Here is a 19,693-nt window from a genome sequence, read left to right as displayed (position 1 = left end):
AGAGAGAGAAAGCAGAATGGTGGGTGCCAGGGGCTGAGGGAGGGGAATAGGGGGTTAGTGTTTAATGAGGACAGAGTTTCACTTTGGGAAGATGAACAAGCTCTGGAGATGGATAGTGGTGATGGTTGCACAAGAACATGAATGTCCTTAATGCCCCTGAACTGGACACTTAAAAACGGGTAAGACAGTAAATTTCGTGTTACGTGTATTTGCCACAATTTTTAAAAATTAAAAACAAAACAAATCAAAATTAAAATCGGGGATTCTAATGCCTACACTGCAGAGTTCTTGAAAAGATGAGGAGGGACATCTGTAGAGTGCCCAGAACCCAGGGAAATCTGGCAGAGTGTGATTATAATGGTAATGATGCACCCTCAAAACAGCCCTGGGAGCTAGGCGCTTGCTTTTTGGGCCTCTCAGAGGTGAGCAAAAGAGGCCCGTGTGGGTGAGGTGGTCTGCCCAGGTGGGACTCAACCCTGACCGGCCCAAGGCAAAGACAGCACAAGGCTCATCCACCCTGGGCCCCTCCTAGCTCAGCCAAGCATGCCTTGAGGCCAACTCCGGGTCCTGCCTCAGCCCTCGGCCTGCTGGGGGTCCCGGCCCCTGGACACCTTGCCCAGCGCGCGCCCCCTCCCATGGTCTGGAGCAGGTACCTGAGGTGGCTCTTCTTCCAGGAGATCGTGTGGAACACAGTAGACACCACAAATAGCCCACAGAGGCCAAGGCCGTAGATCCAGGCAGAAATGGTCTCCCAGTCATCGTCCGACAGGAAGTAGAGGTTGGAGCTGCCAAGGATGCTGGGAATGATCCAGAGCTGGAAGCAGGGCGGGGACAGGGGCTGCAAGGCCAGCCTTTGGTGCAGGGTCCAGGGACGTACAGAGCCCCTGAGCAACCCTGAGCACACTGCCCGCCCTTTTCTCCAGACCCACGCTGTCCAACAGAACTTCCCATGATGGTGGAAATGTCCTAGACCTGCCCTGTCCAACAGAACTTTCCTCAATGGTGGAAATGTTCTAGACCTTCACTGTCCAACAGAACTTCCCACGATGGTGGAAATGTTCTAGATCTTCACTGTCCAACAGAACTTCCCACGATGGTGGAAATATTCTAGATCTGCACTGTCTGACAGAACTTCCCTCAGTGGTGGAAATGTTCTAGACCCCCGTTGTCCAGTAGAACTTCCTTTAATGGTGGAAATGTTTGACACCTGCACCATCCAACAGAACTTCCTATGATGGTGGAAATGGTATAGACCTGAGCTGTCCAACAGAACTTTCCCTGATGATGAAAACATTCTAGACCTACACTGTCCAACAGAACTTCCCGACATGGTGGAAATGTTCTAGACCTGCACTGCCAAATACGGGAGCCACTAGGCACATGAGCACTTGAGTGGCTACTCCACACTTGAAACGTGACTTGTGCCACTGAATTTTAAATGTTATTTCATTTTAATTGATTTCAATTTCAATATCCACAGCCACACGAAGCCAGTGGCTACCATATTGAAAAGCACAGCACTAGAGAGTGTAGTGGTGAAACAGGAAGCCAACACCCCCTGACTTCGAGGAGCATCACTGGTCACTCCGAGTCCATCGATACCCCAGTCTTGGGGTCCCCCAAGCATGCCATGCTGCTTCACGTCTCTGCGTTGTCGCACATGTGGGTCCCTCTGAAGAAAACGTCCCTCCCCACCATGTCTACTTGAAAACCCCTCACTCTTCAATCTTGGTTTATCCATCATTTCCTGTGAGAGGTCTCAGAACTCTCCAAAGCACTGCAGGCAGGGGGTCCCTGAAAATATCTGCCCAATTCTGTGTGTGGGGAGCACTTTTTCTGGAGAGAGGGTCTACACAGCACCAGCCCAAAGAACTATAACTTGAGTCACACAGGTAATTTTAGATTTTCTAGTAGCCACATGTGGAAAAAGAAGAATATATAGGTGAAGTTAATTTTAATAATATATTTTGTTTAGCCCAATATATCCAAAATATTATGATTTCAACATGTAACTAATATTAAAAAAGTATTAAGGAGACGTTTTACATTCCTTTTTCATGCTAAGTCTTCAAAGCTGGTGTGTATTTTACACTCAGAGCACATCTCAGTTCAGACGAGCTGCAGGTCAAGTGCTCACCAGCTACATGGGGCCAGTGGCTACTGAACTGAACACCGTAGGTCTAGACCTTTCATTAGATCCTCAAGGGGGTCCAGGCACCAAAGGTTCAAGGACTACTGCCCAGTGAAGGATTTATTAGGCAAGGCTGGGGTGGAGAAGGCAAGTGGTCCAGGCAGAGGGAACAGCATGTGCAAAGGCATGGAGGTATGCCTTCTATTTAGGGAACAGCGTGTTCAGGTGCTGGAGCCCGGGGGGAAGACTCTGGCACTGGAAGTGGGCTGATATATGAGTCAAGACCTGGCTGGGAGCTTGCTACCGAGTCTGGATGCTATACCAAGGACTAGGAAGGTTCTTAGAGGAAAAGAGAGGCAGGCTCAGGACCACAATCCAATTTACCCAAACGGCCTTCCCTCGAGATCCCACTCACTCTTCCAAGGGCCGTGGAAGACTTGAGGACAGCCCACCTGAGACATAGCCATGGGATGGAGACCCGCAGAATGGAGACGTCAAATCTCTCCAAGGGTAGAGAGGCTGCCTCCCCCCAGTATCTGGAAGTGTCCCCCTCTCAGCTCTCAGCCCCCACAAGCCGACTCACAGCATGGGTGGCACAGTTGGCGGCATGTTCGTACTCCGTGGGCTGGTACCTCTTGTGGGCGGGGACTCGGTGGTTCATGAACCTGGAAGGAGAGGCACAATTCCAGAAGCTCAGCTGGGAAGCTGGGAGCAGCTGTGGTCACAGAATTCCCAGGAGGCCTGAAGACCTCGGCCCCTACTGGTGGAAAGAGAGGGTCCCCCCAATCCTTACCTTCCTCTCCCCTCCTCGCCCTCCCCTTCTTCCCCTCTTCCCCTCTCTGTCTCCTCCTCCCCCTCCCTCTTCCCTCCTCCCCTCCCTCTCCTCTCTCTCTGCCATCCCTCCTTCCCTCTCCCTCCCTCTCTCTCTCTTTCTATTACTTTTTTTTTGGACTATCCAATATTTTGTGTCTAATCCCCAATGTGGTGTTTGTTACAAAACTTTGCTAAATACTGGGCTGCAGCTTTCTCTTCAGTTCCTGTTTTTTCTTTACAAATAACCAACATACGGTATAGCTCCCCGAGGGCACAGCTTCATGAATTCTTACATACGCACACGCCCACATCACCACCACCCAGGAGGAGCCGCAGCTCATTTCCCGCCCCCAGAAAGTGCCCTTACGCCTCCTCCCGGGGGTGTCTTCCCCAAGGACACCACCCTCTGACACTCCTCGTACACTGGTTTGGCCTGCTCTTGAACTTCCTGACAGCGAGGTCACACCACACAAACCCTCTGGGTCTGGCTTCTTTGGCTCAATGTGACTTTGCTGAGATCCATCCATGTTGTTGGAGGCAGCGATTGGTAGTCTTTATGGCAGTATAGTACTCCCCTGGGTGAACGTACCACCACTTATGTATCCAACCTACTGCAGGGGGACCTTCCAGTTCGGGGCTATTATGGGGAACTCTGTTTATGAGAATTCGAGTGCACATCTTTCGTGAACATCTGCACTCATTTCTGCTGGGCGCAGATTCACACGCGGAATTGCCAGGTGATTTTATCTTAACAATAAACGTTCCTGATGTTCTGGTGTCTTTTGGGAATCTTCCAAGCCTCAGCCCCTCCTGTCTCTCCTTTGATCCAAACTGGAGCTCCACAAGCACATGGAGCTCTCACCACGCCCGTTTTACGGAGGGGAAGCTACGGCACAGAGGTTGGGAAGCCACATCCCCCGGGTGGTCCGGGACTCGGCCAGGCCTGGCTGGCATGACCATGCAGGTGTATTGAGGTCAGTCTGGGAAGGTAACCCTGGTGGGGCTGGGAAGGCAGCGTCCAAGAGCTTCAGGCGAGATCTGCATGCACCTGGCTCTTGGGCTGTGATGGTGCTCAGGGCAAGCTGCCCCAGGAAGCACCACTCTGGTATGCGGATTATTTCGAGCTGAAGACAATAAGGACTCAGAGAACTCAGGAAGAATATTTGAGTTTCCCCTCCCAAACTGCCTAAAGAATTTAAAACAAAAGATCTGTTTCAAGAAAGAGTTGTTATCATGATGGCTGTAAAGATAATGTAGGATAGAGGTTACAATGGGAAAGGCACCAAGCCCCTTTTATCAAAAACTCTGTCTCTCCCTGACCACATTATCTATAGATGACCCTGAAAAGAATTGTCCTCCTGCCCTCTGAAGTCCCAGGCCATTACCCACTCCCAACACGTTCCTCGCCTTTAGCTGCAATACTTAAGCAAGCAGCTTAGACAGAGGGGCAAGTTGCTCATTTCTGAGTTTCTCCCATGTATACATGTTATTAAACTTGGTATTATTTTCTCCTGCTAACCTGTCTTGTTGATTATTTGGCCAGCCAGAAGAACCTTAAGGAAAAGGGCAGAGAGAGATTCTCCCTCTTCCCCCGACAGCTGCAAGTGGGACCAGCTCAGCAGGGGCCACCTCCTCGGCCCACACAGGCTCGGCATCAGGCAAGTGGACAGTTCACCTCGGACTTTGCCAAGCTTCATCCACCAGGGGGGGTTAAACTCCACTGAAACACCAAAGACTTGCCCCCCCCCCCCAGATCCCAATTACTACTATGAAGACCCACAAAATTGAGAAATGAGTGTATGGTTCAAAACAAAGGGCTCGATGGAGTACAGTTCACAGAGCATTTATTAAGCACCTTCTGTGTGCTGGGTTCATGCTAGGTGCAGTTCATTGAGCATCCACTGAGCACCTTCTGTATGCTCGTGTCATGCTAGTATAGTTTACCAAGAATTTATTGAGCATTTTCTGTATGCTTGCACCACGCCAGTACAGATCACAGAGCATTTATTGAGTACTTGCTGTGTGTTGAATCCATGCTAGTAAACTTCACAGAACATTTATTGAGCACCTTCTATATGCTGGATCCATCCCAGTACAGTTCATAGAGCATTTGTTAAACACCTTGTGTATACTGGCTCAACACTCAGCACTGGGGACAGAGGGATGGGATGACCCAGCCTTGCCCTCAAGGAGCTCACAGTCCAGAAGGCATCGGATCCGAGCAGAAATTCCAAGACGGTGTGGTGAGCGCTCTCATCCTTTCAGGGAACATTTGCTGAGCACCTGCCATGAGCTGGGGGGTGGTGGGTGCTCTCGGAGTTCAGAGGAACGACAAAGGTCAGAGGGAAGTCTTCTGAGAGGGGTGAGGTCCGTGCTGAGTCTGTAGGCTCCCAGGGCGCAAGCTGACCACGATGCCTGGGGGCCCGGCGTAGCACCTGGCACCATAGCAGCCACCCGGCAAACAGATGTTGAAGGAATAAATGAGGAGTTCACCAGGTGAAAGAAAGGCAGGAGGAGAGAGGGTGCTCGTGGCACAGAGATCGGCACGAACAGACAGGAGGGCACAGGGCACTCTGCAAGCAGCCTGGTGTGTCAGGGCAGAAAGGAGTGAAGGCTGGAGAGTGGGGACGTCTGCCAGGTGACACTGCCACTCCCCTGGGACTCCTGGGGTCTGATTTTCCTACACTGGCCCCTCGCCACCTGGAAGAGTCTGGGGGTCCAAGTCTGCTCCCCCTCACCTGCTCTGACAGCTGCTCTCTGCCTGCATCCAGCAGTCACTCCACCAGTGACAGGGCCAGGGTCATGCTGAGCCCATTAGACAGATGAGAAAACTAAGACCCCCCATCAGCAAGTCCCAGAGCCGGGCTTCTGAGTTGAGACATCAGCGCTCCATCTCCCACAGGGTCTGAGCACCCACACAGGGGCAGATTAAACACTGGGCTTAGAGTCTCAGAGAAAATGGAGGACCTGCCTCTGGAGGTGGAGACCCCACGGAAGCACAGCCTCTCCAGGAGCCCAAAACAACCAGGCCATCAGCCCACTTTCATGGGTGGCCCCAGAGGAAGTTGTCAGCGGCTGAGACCAGCTTACTAAGTTATATGTAATAACAACAAAAATAGTGTTATGAGTGGAATTGTGTCCCCCCAAAATGCCTATGTTGAACTCTTAACCCCTAGTACTTCCGAATGTGACCTTATATGGAAACAGAGTTATTGCAGATGCAATTAGTCAAGATGAGGTCCTACTGGAGCGGGGTGAGCCCCTAATCCGACATGGCTGGTGTCCTTAGAAAAGGCAAGACACCAGAGCGTAGCAGGCTATGTGGAGACGGAGGCAGAGACTGGAGTGATGTGCCCACAAGCCAAGGAACACCAAGGGTCCCGGAAATCACCAGAAGCTGGGAGAGAGGCCCGGGGCAGACTCTCCCTCAGAGCTTCCAGAAGGAACCACCCATGCTGACACCTTGATCTTAGACATTTCTGTTGTTCTCAGCCACCCACTGTGCAGTCACTTGTTCCTGCAGCCCTAGAGGCACGAACACAGGTGCATACCGCATTCCTTTTGATAGATTCTGCCCAAAAGCCCTCAGGGAGGCTGTGCCAATTTATACTCCCTCCAACTGGGCTGGGCACGCAGCTCACGCCTTTCTCCAAGGTGGGAAACCAAGTCACCGACCGAGGGAGCTCTCCTCCACCTGTCACCAGGCACGGCCTGGCTGCCCTCGCTCCCTCTGCTCCTTTAACAAACTCCTACAAGCCACCCATGGTGCCAGCCCCCTGGGTTTGAGGGTGACGTCACAGTTGCTATGGTGACCCAGGCCGGGCAGTTATTCATTTATTTCTGAGTCCCACAAAACTTTCCTTGTCTCCCACCCGAGCTCAGCCATTGAATGCCAGAGAGAGAAAGGCAGGCAGAGAGAAAGAGAGGCCAGGAGACGGGCTGGGGCCAGGGCCAGACGCCTGACCAAAAAAGAGAGTTCCCACAACCCTCCAGAACCCAGACCTTTTTCTTTAACTCCTTGGGGCCTCATTCCTTTCTTCATAAACCTCCAGGCAGGCATTTTAAGAGGACAATGAATTAATTGTTTCATTTATGTTTTCTGTTACCTTTTAACTTACATACAGTAAAATTTCCTTTTTTGCTACACAGTTTTATGATTTTGGCAAATGAAGACAGTCGTGTAACCATCACCACAATCAAGATAAATGACAGATCCATCATCCCCTCAAGACGCCCTCATGCCCCTGGGTACCCCATCCCTCTCCCCAGCCCAGGAACCGCTGCTCTGCTCTCTGTCCCTACAGCTCTGCCTCATCCAGTATGTCCCATAAACAGAGTCTTACAGGAGTCCTGAAGAGAACTTACTGTATAAAGTCAAAGGGCCTTCTTACATGAAAAGAAACTGCGCTTTGAATGCCAAACAGGGAATTACTGATTTTCTATTTAAAATGTTTCTAAGACAAACTTGTCTTATACAAGAAGAAAACAGACCCTCCTAAATGTAACAGTAGCAATCTTGGCAATTATTCTCAACCTTTCCATCCCCTTTTTCTTTTTTTTTTCTTCTGTACAGCCTTTTGAGTTTGGCTTATTTCACTCAGCGCAATGCATGTGAGATTTGTCCTCGCTGTTGTATGTATCAAGGGATCTTTCCTTCCTATTGTTGAGAACTATTCCATTGTCTGGACACATAACAGCCTGTTTATCCATTCCCTCGTAGAGGGACAATGGAGTCATTTTTAATAGATGAAACGCATACGTACATTTTAGAATGTTCTAGAACAGAGCTGGCAGTCAGATAGGCAGCCTTCAAGACTGTGGGAAATGACTCTTAAAAGAGTTGACATTTCTCGCAGGTCGTCGCTGGTTAAACTAAAGGAGGGAAATGGGCCTTTCTGTCTCCCCTCTGGAGAACAGAATCCTCATTCTGTGGCCAGCCCCTGCTGCTTGGGTGACCACATGGCCACGGCATCTGATGGGGGCAGGGAGGGCAACGCCACGTGGAGGGGTCTCAAACTGAGCCAGGATCCAGAGCCAGATGCTCGCAGGGAGGCAGGACAGAAGGTTGAATTTCCATCCTGAACTGGAGGGAGCAGGGGCTTTGGAGCTAGGCACAGCTGGGTGGAAAACCCCTACTTAGTCACTTAGGTGCTGTGTGACCTAGGGGAGATCACTTAACGTCTCTGGGCTGCAGCTTCCTTGTGGATAAGAGGAGATAATATTTCCTAGCCCACAGGTACCATGAGATAATACAGCTCAGGAGCCCACACGGGGGTGCCTGACACACAGCAGTGCTCCAAGCATGAGCATTCTTTCCACCTCTCCCTAGAGAGCTCCCCCAAAGAACCCAGGCACTGTCTTCTCACTGGTGCTTGACCCATCCAAGGACTTCACATAGAGCGTCCCATTTAAAGCCCACAGCATCCTCGAAAAGAAGACACTATTAGTCCAATGTGAAGATGAGGCTACAAGGGGTTAGGCCAGTGATTCTCAATCTTGGCTGCACATGGATGGAGGAATAAATAAAACGTGGTCCGTCCACACAATAGGACATTATTCAGCCATAAAAAGGAATGACATTCTGATACCTGCTCTAGTGCGGATAAGCCGCAAACACATGATGCTCAGTGACAGAAGCCAGACACAGAAGGTCACATATTGTATGGTTCCATTTGTAGGAAATATCCAGAATTGGCAAATCCATAGAGACAGAGAGCAGATTAGTGGTTGCCTGAGGCTGGGGGTGGGGGGCAACTGCTTCATGGGTGAGGGGTCTCCTTTTGGGGTGATGGAAATGTTTTGGAACCAGATAGAGGTGGTGGTCATGCAACACTGTCAATATACTAAATGCCACTGAATTGTTCACTTAAAAATGGTTAATTGTATGCTATGTCAATTTCACCTCATTTTTTAAAAAATGCGAAGAAAAAGAATCACCTGGGAAGCTTTCACATGTGCCAGTGCCCAGGCTGCACCCAGATCAAGGAAACTGTTCTGTCTGGGGCTGGGACCCGGCATCAGTATTTCTGAAGTTCCTGGGCGACTTCGATGGGCAGCCAAGGCTGAGAAGCACTGAGGCATTAAAAGCCAGAGATGCTAACTGGCCTTATGACTAAAAGTAACAGAGCCGGACAAAAACAGCAACATTGAACAAGAGATCCGTAGTAAATGCACCAAAAGAGGCCTGAAAAAAAAAGGAGAGATGGATGGACTTGGGGGTGCTGGTCACAGACAAATTTGCCCCCCTCATTTATAATTCTTAGGATTGGGCAGGAGATCAAAGGAGACTTTCAATTGACCTATTGTGTGAATTTTCATGAGATTACATTCAAGTTTTACTTGTGTAACTAAAAATAAGTTTTTAAATTGTATAATGACATGAGAAATGTTTGCCATATAATATTAAGTGAAAAAGAGAATATACAATTCATTATGATTATAATAAGGTCAAAAGACGTGTGCGGATGGAAGAAGACATGGAAATGCACAAAAACGAAATACATATTTTTGCGGTGAGGTGGTGGGATTCATTTTTGATGACGTCCTTCTTCTTAAAAATTCTTTTAAGGGCATTGAGGGAAGATAAAGTGGACTGCACATTAGATCACAGTATTGTAACAAGTGCTGAGTTCCCGGGAGTGATGGTGTGTTGTGGTTATGTGGGAGAAGGTCCCTCCTTTAGGACATACGTGCTGACGTGTTTAAGGATGAAACGTCCAGATGTCTGCAACTTATCCTCGAAAGGTTCAAAAGGAAGAGAAAGTGATAAAGCCGAGATTGCAAAATGTTAATATCCGGTGACTCTAAGTGAATGGCATTTGGGTGTTCATTGACCTTTCCTTGCAATTTTTCCACATATGTTTGAAATTTTTCAAAATAAAAAGTTGGGGGAAATTCTTTTACTGTCATTATGCTAATGCTTTTATAATATAAAGATTTAAACAGCAGAAGCCCAGTCCTCTGCCAGGATGTGGCTGTTGCCAGGAGAAAAGTCTCTTAGAAAGAAATTGAGATTCCAGAGACATTATTGTCAGATGCACTCAAGACAGGAGAGGAAACTTCTGGAGGCTAGAAGGGCTTCAGGAAAAGCCTGCTGGCAGGAAGGAGGAGGGGTGCTCAGGGGCTGGGAGGGAGCTCACTAGTCTGGAGAGGGAGCTGGGGAAGGAGTAGGGAGTTATGGGGCAACACCAGTTTAAGTATCCCAACGTTCCGGCATTCCCTGTGTGGCAGGAACACAGTCATCTCCCAGCACTCATTCTCCCCTCGTTCCCTAGGAACCCTGACCTTTACCTCAGCACAGGGCTATCCAGAATAAAGAAAGTAGCTGGAGGAAAACATCGGGACTCAACTATTGTAGGGCAGAAAGAGCTTTTTGGCAGCAGGGGAACCTCGTGCTTATGCCCACAATTCCCTGGAGACATCATCGATGTACCTCGGCTTTACAGATCCCACAATTTGAAATTTTCATTGATCATGAAAAGTTTAAACTAATTACTTTATTTTCAACTTTGCATGATCAGTTAAGTTTTTTCAATCGTTCTCCCACTGCCCACAGGGCAACGGCCATATTTTCCAATATGTTTCCAATTTATTGACTGCAGAACTAGAGGATGAGTAGGTGAGTAGTTAAGTAGACAGGAGAGACAGGAAAGAGCTTCATAGACAAATAAGCAGATAGATAGATAGATGTCTGGATGGACAGATGGATGGATGGATGGATGGATAGATGGGTGGATGGACGGATTGGGGACGGGGGATGTTGGGATGGATGGAAGATGGAGGAACGGAGAGATGAATGGATGGTGTCTTAGTCATTTTGTGCTGCTATAACAAAATAGCATAGACTGGGTGGCTTAAACAAGAAACACTTATTTCTCGTAGTTCTGGAGGGTGAGAAGTCCAAGATCAAGGTGCTGGCAGATTCAGTGTCTGGTGAGAGCTCTCCTCCTGGTTTGCAGATGGCTGCCTTGTTGCTGTGTCCTCACATGGAGGAGAGAGAGGGATCTAGGGTCTCTTCCTCTTTTTTACAAGGGCATTAATCCCATCATGAGGGCCCCACCCTCATGACATAATCTAACCCTAATTACCTCCCAAAGGCCCCACCTCCAAATACCATCACACTGGGAGTTGGGGCTTCAACATATGGATTTTAGGTGAACACAAACATTCAGTCCATAGCATTCCACGGCTGGTCCGTCAAATTCATGTCCTTCTCACGGGCAAAACAGGTTCATCCCCTCCCAATGGCCCTAAGAGTCTTAACTCACTCCAGCATCAACTCTGAAGTCTAAAATCCCAAAGTCTCATCTCAATAACATCTAAATCAGATACGGGTCAGACTCGAGGAACAATTCATCCTGAGGCAAAATTCCTCTCCTGCTGTGAACCTGTGAAACCAGATAAATTATGTGCTTCCAAAATACAGCGGTGGGACAGGCATAAGCCAGACATTCCCATTCCAAAAGGGAGAAGTCCGAACGAAGGAAAGGGTGTCAGATTCCAAGCACGCTCAGAATTTAGCAAGGCACATTCCTTGAGATCTTAAGGCTCGAGAATAATCCTCTGGTCCGAGGCTCTGCTCTCCAGGCCCCCTGGGGTGACGGCATCACCCCCACAGCTCAGCAGGTCGCCCCGCCCAACGCACTGAGCAGGGGCATCCTGGCCAGCAAAACCAGAGAGGCGACCCCACCCTTTGAAACTGAGAAGGAACCAGCCCTGCCCCCTGGGCCTGGGGCCAGCGGCAGCCCTGATGATTCTAAACTGCCTTCGTCATCGTTCTTCCCTTTTCTTGAGAAACAGCACATGTGTGCAGCCTTCCTTCATTCCATCCAGTCTTCTGAGTCCCGGCTGGGTTCATCCCATTTCTGTTCCTGGCTTCAGCTGATACGGCTGATTAGGTCCGTGGTTCACACCCACACTAATCTCCTTATGAAACGATCAGCTGCACCCTTGATGTTCTCTGAACACAAGTCCTCATTTTTCACAGTATAGACAGGCTGAGAATTTTCCAAATCTTTACGTTCTGGTTCCTTTTTGCTTAACAACTCCTTCTTCAATTCATTTCTCTCTTCTCGCATTTACTATAAGCAGCCAGAGGAACCAAGCTTCACCTTCAACGCTTCACTTAGGGATCTCCTCAGCTCAATATCTAATCTCATCACTTGCAAGTCCCACCTTCCACAAAACACTGGGACACAATTCAGCCAAGTTCTTTGCCACTTGATGACAAGGATCACCTCTCCTCCATTGTCCAATAACATGTTCCTCATTTCCATCTGAGACCTCATCAGAATGGGCTTTACCATCCACACTTCTACCAACGTTCACTTTGTGATTGTTTACATATTCTCTAAGAAGACGGAGGCTTTCTCTACAACTGTCCTCTTTTCTTGCTGAGTCCACACCAAAATCACCTTTACAAGTCCCTTCATGGCAATTTCAGCTTTTTCTGGCCTGCCCCTCAAAAGTCTTCCTGTCTCTACTCATGACCCAGTTCCAAAACCACTTCTGCATTTTTGGGTATTTGTTACAGCAGCACCCCACTTCTCCGAACCGATTACTGTCTTAGTTAGTTTGGGCTGCTATAACAAAACACCACAGTCTGGGTGTCTTACAATGAACATTTATTTCTCACAATTCTGGAAGCCAGGAAATCCAAGATCAAGGTGCTGGCAGATTCAGCGGCTGGTGAGAGCCCTCCTCCTGGTTTGCAGATGGCTGCCTTCTTGCTGTGTCCTCACATAGAGGAGAGAGAGCTCTGGTGTCTCTTCCTCTTTTTATAATCCCATTATGAGGACCCCACCCTCACGACCTAATCTAATCCTAATTATCTCCCAAAGGCCCCACTTCCAAATACCATCACCTTGGGGATTAGGGCTTCAACATATAAATTTGGGGAAAACACAAACATTCAGTCCATAGCAGACGGGTAGGTGGGTAGGTAAACAGACAGGAGAGAGAGGCAAATGGCTTGATAGACAAATAACTGGATAAGGAGACAGATGCCTGGAAGGATAGATGGATGGATTGGGGATGGGTAGATGGGAGGATGGATGTATGGATGGGAGAAAGGATGGATGGACAGGGGGATGAGAGGATGGGGGAACGGATGGGAGGATGGGAGGGTGGATGGGAGGATGGATAGACGGAGATGGACAGAGGGAGGGAGGGAGGGAGGGATGGATGGATGGATGGATGGGTAGGCAGGTACATAAGTAGATAGGAGAGAAAGACATATAGCTTGGCAGAAAAATAAGTAGATATCTAGGTAGATAAATAGATGTCTGAATGGATGGAAGGATGATTAGAAGAAAGTTTGTTTCTCCTTTCTCTTTCCAAGATGAACAGCAGAACACTTTCAAGTGTTTCCTTCAGGTAAATAACACTTTGCCGAGGCTCAACCTTGTGGCTAAGACAGTACTAGACTCCCTGAAGGTTTCTGACCCAGTCCTTTATTAAAGTGGCAAATGCTTGGGTTTCTAGGGTTTGGACAGGCAGTGGCACATAGTGGAAAGAGGCCAGGCTGTGGAAGCAGATCTGAGTGAACTCAGTGAATACTCCAAACGCAGGAACTGCTTTGGCCAGGTGATGCTAACTGTGGTCACCAAGCAACGGGAGAAAGTTTCAATCACACACCACATTCTGCCCCCTTCTCTGTTGCACGCGCAGTCATAGGTCCATCCTGTGGAACTGACCAAGTCTGATGTACCAGCCTCCTGCAGAGCAGCTCAGAGACTTAACTCCACACTCACAGCACACAAGTGAAAGTGCTTCTACACTGCAAAGTGCTGCCCTCCTCAGATGGGGTGGAGCTAGGCCTGGGGAGCTCCTCTTCTCCAAGGGGAAAACTTCAGCTCCCTGGGCCTCCTCTGTGGTTTACATCCTCCTCCTACCATCTACTGAGCATGCATCTGAGTTTATAATTACGATCGGGAGCTCTGGTGTCAGACAAGCCAGAATGAATCCCAGCTTCACCCCTTTTTTTTTTTTTTAACTTTTTTTAATTTTTATTTTTATTATTTTTTTTTGTGAGGAGACCAGCCCTATGCTAACATCTGCCAATCCTCCTCTTTTTTTGCTGAGGAAGGCTGGCCCTGGGCTAACATCCGTGCCCATCCTCCTCCACTTTATATGGGACTCCGCCACAGCATGGCCTGACAAGCAGTGTGTCGGTGCACGCCCGGGATCCGAACCTGCGTACCCCGGGCCGCTGCAGCAGAGCGCGTGCACTTAACCACTTGCGCCACCAGGCCGGCCCCCCAGCTTCACCCCTTACTAGCCGCGTGTCCATGTGCAAGTTACTAAAGCTCTCTGGGCCTCCTTCTCTTGTCTGAGCAGTGGGGATGACACCCGTGTCCACCTCAGGGGACCATAAAAGGATGAAATGGGTTAACACGTGCACAGCTCTCAGCACACGTTGACACATGACCGACGTTAATGTTTCTGCTACTATGCATCCTCACAACCGATGACAGAGGTCCTCTTATTAGCCCCATTTCACAGCTGAGGAAACTGAGGCCCGGAAAAATCTAATCACCCGCCTCAGGCACAAGAGGCGGGTGTCCTGTCCAGCCAGGAGAGGACAAAACCAGGATTTCAGCCCCCGACTGTCTGACCTCAAGACCTGCGCTCCAGGAGGGTAAGGACGTCTGCCCTGAGGAGGAGACACGATGTGGGAAGTCCCTTGCACACAGGAGGGACGCCATACACGCTGCCCAGTACCTGTGGGGGAGGCGCTATGGTGTGTACAAGGAAAAACGGCAGGTACTTTAGAAGTCAGGCCTCGCCACTTCACAGCCATCAGGGTGGCCGTCGTCAAGAAAATGGAAACGAGTGTTGGCGAGGACATGGAGAGACTGGAACCTTGTGTGCGGCTGGCGGGAGTGTAAACGGCGCAGCACTGTGGACAGTACGGCGGTCCCTCCAAAAAGTGAACCCAGAATGACCGTGTGATCCAGCAACTCCATTCCCGGTCTACACCCGAAAGAACTGAAAGCAGGGACTTGAGCAGATATCGGCTCACCCATGTTCACAGCAGCCTCATTCACAAGAGCCAAAAGGTGGAAGCACCCAAGTGTCCACCGACGGATGAATGGATAACAAAGTGGGATCTATCCACACAATGGCATATCAGTCAGCCTTAAAAAGGAAGGAGATTCTGACACCTGCTCCAACATGGATGAACCTTGAGGACATTATGCTAAGTGAAATAAACCAGTCACAGAAGGACAGGTACTGTATGATTCTACCTATATGAGGGACCTACAGTCATCAATTCATAGAGACAGAAAGTAGAATAGAGGTTGCCAACGGCTGGGGGAGGGGGATGGGGAGTCAGTGTTTAATGGGGACAGAGTTTCAGTTTGGGAAGGCGAACAAGTTCTGGAGATGGGTGGTGGGGATGGTGTACAACAATGTGAATGTGCTTAATGCCACTGAACTGGACACTTAACTATGGTTAAGATAGTAAATTTTATGTTATGTGTAGTTTACCAAAAAAACTTCAGGCCACAGGCGAAGGTGTGCACGTACAAAGACCCCCTGTTAATGCCTGCAAGAAAGTGACAGGAGTCAGATCCCAGCTGTGCGGTCATTACCCGCCCCCCTGGGATCCTGGGCTGCCCCAGACACAGCTCCAGCACCACCTAGCAGAGCAAATGTTGCTGCACATAAGAATCACCAGGGGAGATATGAAAAGTCCTGATGCACAGGCCACATCTCTTTTTTTTTTTTGTGAGGAAGATCAGCCCGGAGCTAACATCCATGCCAATCCTCCTCTTTTTGCTGAGGAAGACTGGCCCTGGGCTAACATCTGTGCCCATCTTCCTCCACTTTATATGGGACGCCGCCACAGCATGGCCTGACAAGCGGTTCGTCGGTGCGCCCCCGGGATCCCAACCCGGGCCGTCAGCAGCGGAGTGCGCGCACTTAACCGCTAAGCCACGAGGCCGGCCCCAGGCCATATCTCTGACAATTAAAACAGAATCACCAGGAGAAGGACCCAGCCATCGGTATTGTTTAAGCTTCCCAGGTGACTCCAGTGTGCAGGCAAGGTTGAGAAGCAATGCGCCCGAGGAGGAGCCCAGCAGGGAGAGGACAATGGGTCCCACCTGGATGGTGCCAGGTGCCACCCAACAGGGACACCACGGGACCCCAGGACCACCAAACGAATGCCAGGCTCAGCAAGGGCAGCAAACAGGATTCAACTCATGTGCCGACTTCAATCGGCTGGCACAGGCAGCCTGGAGTGCGTGTCGCAAAGGATTCCGAGAGTGACTCTAGGCCTTGGGGGGAACGCCATGATGAACCAGCGATGTCTGCCGTGGGCATGGGGCAGGCAGGAGGCGGACCTCTCTGGCGTGAGAGTCACCCAAATGCCTTCACTGCCCTCCTCCTCTCTGAACCTCACAACAGCGCTGTCAACCGAGCAGGGCTGAGGGTATGGTTGTCATTTTACACAGGGATTCAGAGAAGTGAAGCCACAAGTTAGAAATGGTGCAGGTAAGATTGGAACCCAGACCTTCTGACTCCTGGTTCATACTTTCTCACTTCCCCTTTCAGCCCTGTCCGTGGTCCTGATGGGAAAAGTTCTGCCATCAGTCTTTCACGTGGTAGTATAATGGATCTGAGCATCATCTCCAAGATGGAGGACTAGTTGCGGATCTGAAGAAAAAGGAAGAGAATGGACAGAGAACTTTCCCAGGTCCTGAAATCCCCACCTCACTGGCCAGCGGTCAGAGCAGCCCTGGCCACTGGCCACAAATTATCTATGATCCCCAGTCCCCCTGAGCCCTGGCTTTGTCAGTCCCTCCCACCTTGGAAAGTCCACACCAAGGCTCCCAGGTTTGTGGGCCAAAGCAAAGCCCTGGAGGATGCAGACCACAATGCCTGTGCCAAGGCCAAGAACAAAAATTCCAGGCAGCTTCTGCATGGGCTAGAAGACCCTGTGTTCCAGGGGCATCTGCTTCCTTTGTGTCCTATCCCTGACTCAGTCCCTACAATTCCTCCTCACTCCAGGAAAGCTCTCCCCATGGTCCATAGTCATCATGCCTCTGGCCCTTCCACACATTGTTTCTTCTGCTTAAAAGTCCCCTTCTCTCTTCTCCAGCTGGCAAACTCCTGTTCAGCCTTCAGAGCCAAGGTCAAAAGGCCCCTCTCCTGAAAAGCCTTCCTTGATCTCTACCCTCATACCCCCATCCAGACTGGGCCGTAAACTGCCTTCTCTCACCTCTAGGCCACTGCACAAGTTGCTTGCTTTGAATCTCCTTCCCTCTTTTCTCTTCCTGGAGCACTCCTAGGCAGACAGAAGGGCTCCTTCCTTTGGACTCCCACTACTGCTTGTGCGACCCCTAGCATAGCACATATGATACATATTTGGGGGTTTCTGGGTCTGCTTCCACCCCTAGACTGCAAACTAGGGGACTGCCTCTGATTCATCTTCATCTTCCAGGTACCAATACAGAGCCATGTATGCAACAGGTAATGCCTGGCAGATGATTGGATAATCATCTCGGAGCATTGATTAAGTCGTCAGACTCGAGATAACAAATTGGGCACAGTCCCAGCCTTCTAAAACCTTCAGAATTTTTGGAATGGACAGACTCCTGAGACATGGGTTAATGCAGCCAGAACAAGTGTCTTGCCCAAGGTCACTCAAGCATAGGGGCAGGGCCAGTGTGCTGACTGGGACAAGCGGAAGGTCTGAAAGAGAGCACCAGAGGACAGAAGGGTGGGCAATACTAACTTTGTCTTTTCTATGTCTGTGTTGCTTGACTGGCTACAAGGTTCACTTACTACTTTAGCAATCTTTTAAAAATCTAATAAAACAAAAATGTTTTAAATGTGGAAGTCTATGTTTGAAATCAATGTTCGAGACCGGACGTTCTCCAACTGGCTGCATCAGAGTTGGGAGAGGGGAGGGGCTGCTTCCAAAGAGAGCCCTGGAAACCACCCAAATGCCCATCGGGTAGAATGGAAATAAATGTGGGATATTCACACAACAGGACACCAGACCACGCTGAGAACGAGCGAACACGACTGCCTGCAGAAATACGGACACATCTCGGACCCGAGGCTGAATGACAGTACACACTCTTCGATTCTATGTATATAAACTTCACGAACTGGCAGCAGGGGTCTTTGAGGATAAAAGCCAGGAGAGTGGCTACCCTTGGGAGTGGGGGGCAGTGACTGGAGGGGGCACGAAGGGGTGTCCGGCGACGAGCAACATTGAGCGTCTCTGGGTTCCACGGGTGGGTTCAGCTTGGAGCCGTGATGGAAAGGCACACTTTCCTGTACATTACTCTTCAATTAAAGGTTAAAAGATGGACAAGCTCCTGCTGGGCTAGGTCTGTAAAAGGTGTGCCCTCTAAACACTGCCCTGGGGTCTCTACAGGCAGCCAAGTGCAGCATTTCTGCCCCAGGGCCCTGTCCCCACCACCTGGGCCCCACCCCGGCTGCTCCCCTGTCCTGCACCCTCCCCTTCAGTCTGGAGCAGCCAGGCCCAGCCTCAGAGGTGCAATCTCTCCCTCTCCTTCTGGGCTGGGCCTGGCCGGGTCCGCAGCCCCCAGAGAGAAGCAGGCCTCCCTGCCAGATGAGCCCAGGCCCGAGAGAACTGCTGTGGCTGCCCCTCCTGGGCTGGGCCCGTGCCTGGTGGCAGCAGCCTGAATCCCCAGCACAGAGGACTAAAGAGATTTGTCCAAGAGACAAAGGGGATCTGTCTGTCTGTCCCACGGAGGCAAGGACAGCCCAGCACCGAGTTGGCTCTGAGCCCTCAGAACCTCCCCGCCCTCCAGCTTGGCCCCAGGCTACTCTGTGGCCATTCATGAATTCACTGCTCCTCCTGGACAGGACGGCAGACAGCATCTTGGCTCAGCCTTTGGGAAACAGAGTGGGGAAAAAACAGTCCTTGGGCTGGTGCCACCTCGGAACGGAATGGCCATGAGATCAAAATCCTGGGGAGAGAGAGCCGGGAACAGGAAGGGGAAACTGAGGAGGGAGTGGGAGGGGCCGAGGCTGGACCCAGTGCCAGGTCCAAGGACCTCTGACACAGTCTATAGGAAAGGACACAGGTCTCGGCCACGCTACATGTCGCACTCCACGTGAACAGCACCCCCTGGAGATGTGTGCCTGGTGGTACTGACCCGAAGGACCTGGGGCCAGACCCCAGCCCTGCACCCTCCCTGTGGCTCCCTGGGGAATCTCTTCTCCTCTGGGATAATGAGGGTCCACATCTCTAAAGCAGGCACCACTCTACCCCAGGGACCACTTCCTGGCCTCACAGGAAGCTCCTAGAAGATAACAGGTGAGAAGTTGCCACGGGAACCCAGACCTCCTGAACCAGAAACCCCTGGAGGTGGGGTCCCCAGCTCCGCAATCTTTGTAACAAGGGGCCAATGCAAGCCCAAGTGGTCAGCCCACTGCCCTCGATGCTGTGGGTGTCCATCCCCCTCCACGGGCATTCGGAGCCCGGAGCAGCACGCCCCAGGCTTGAGAGCGCTGGCCGCAAGAGCAAGCTTGGGGGCTTCGCCCTGCAGCTGCAAGTGCCTGGGAGTTACTGCCCGAGAAATTAGCCTCCACAGCGACTCACAGGGAGCTGATGAAGACCCCGGCCCTTCACCCTCGGTGGGAATAACTCCAAGGCGTGTTCCACAGTCTTCCAAGCAGAATTAAGCTCCAGGTGCCCACAGTGGCAACTTGCTTCTCATAAACCCTTTAGTTACTGCATGCCCCTCCCTGTTCTCACCACTC

At 50.5% G+C, this 19,693-nt stretch overlaps 1 protein-coding gene across 1 annotated transcript in view; it reads right to left on the bottom strand.

The window, feature by feature from the left end:
* The window catches only part of MMD2 (monocyte to macrophage differentiation associated 2), a 46,154-nt gene that overhangs the window by 10,951 nt on the left and 15,510 nt on the right, over positions 1–19,693 (bottom strand). Inside the window, exons 3-4 of the mRNA XM_058570538.1 lie at positions 2,715–2,796; positions 654–814 (exon numbers count right to left, since the gene is read on the bottom strand). Coding sequence (XP_058426521.1) covers positions 654–814; positions 2,715–2,796 — 243 coding nt within the window. The remainder of the gene's footprint in view (positions 1–653; positions 815–2,714; positions 2,797–19,693) is intronic.

The sequence above is a fragment of the Diceros bicornis genome, chromosome 26 (assembly GCF_020826845.1).
Source record: "Diceros bicornis minor isolate mBicDic1 chromosome 26, mDicBic1.mat.cur, whole genome shotgun sequence".
NCBI classification, from domain to species: Eukaryota; Metazoa; Chordata; class Mammalia; order Perissodactyla; family Rhinocerotidae; genus Diceros; species Diceros bicornis.
Note: the sequence above shows the minus strand (reverse complement) of the source record. Positions and strands in the feature narration are given on the sequence as shown.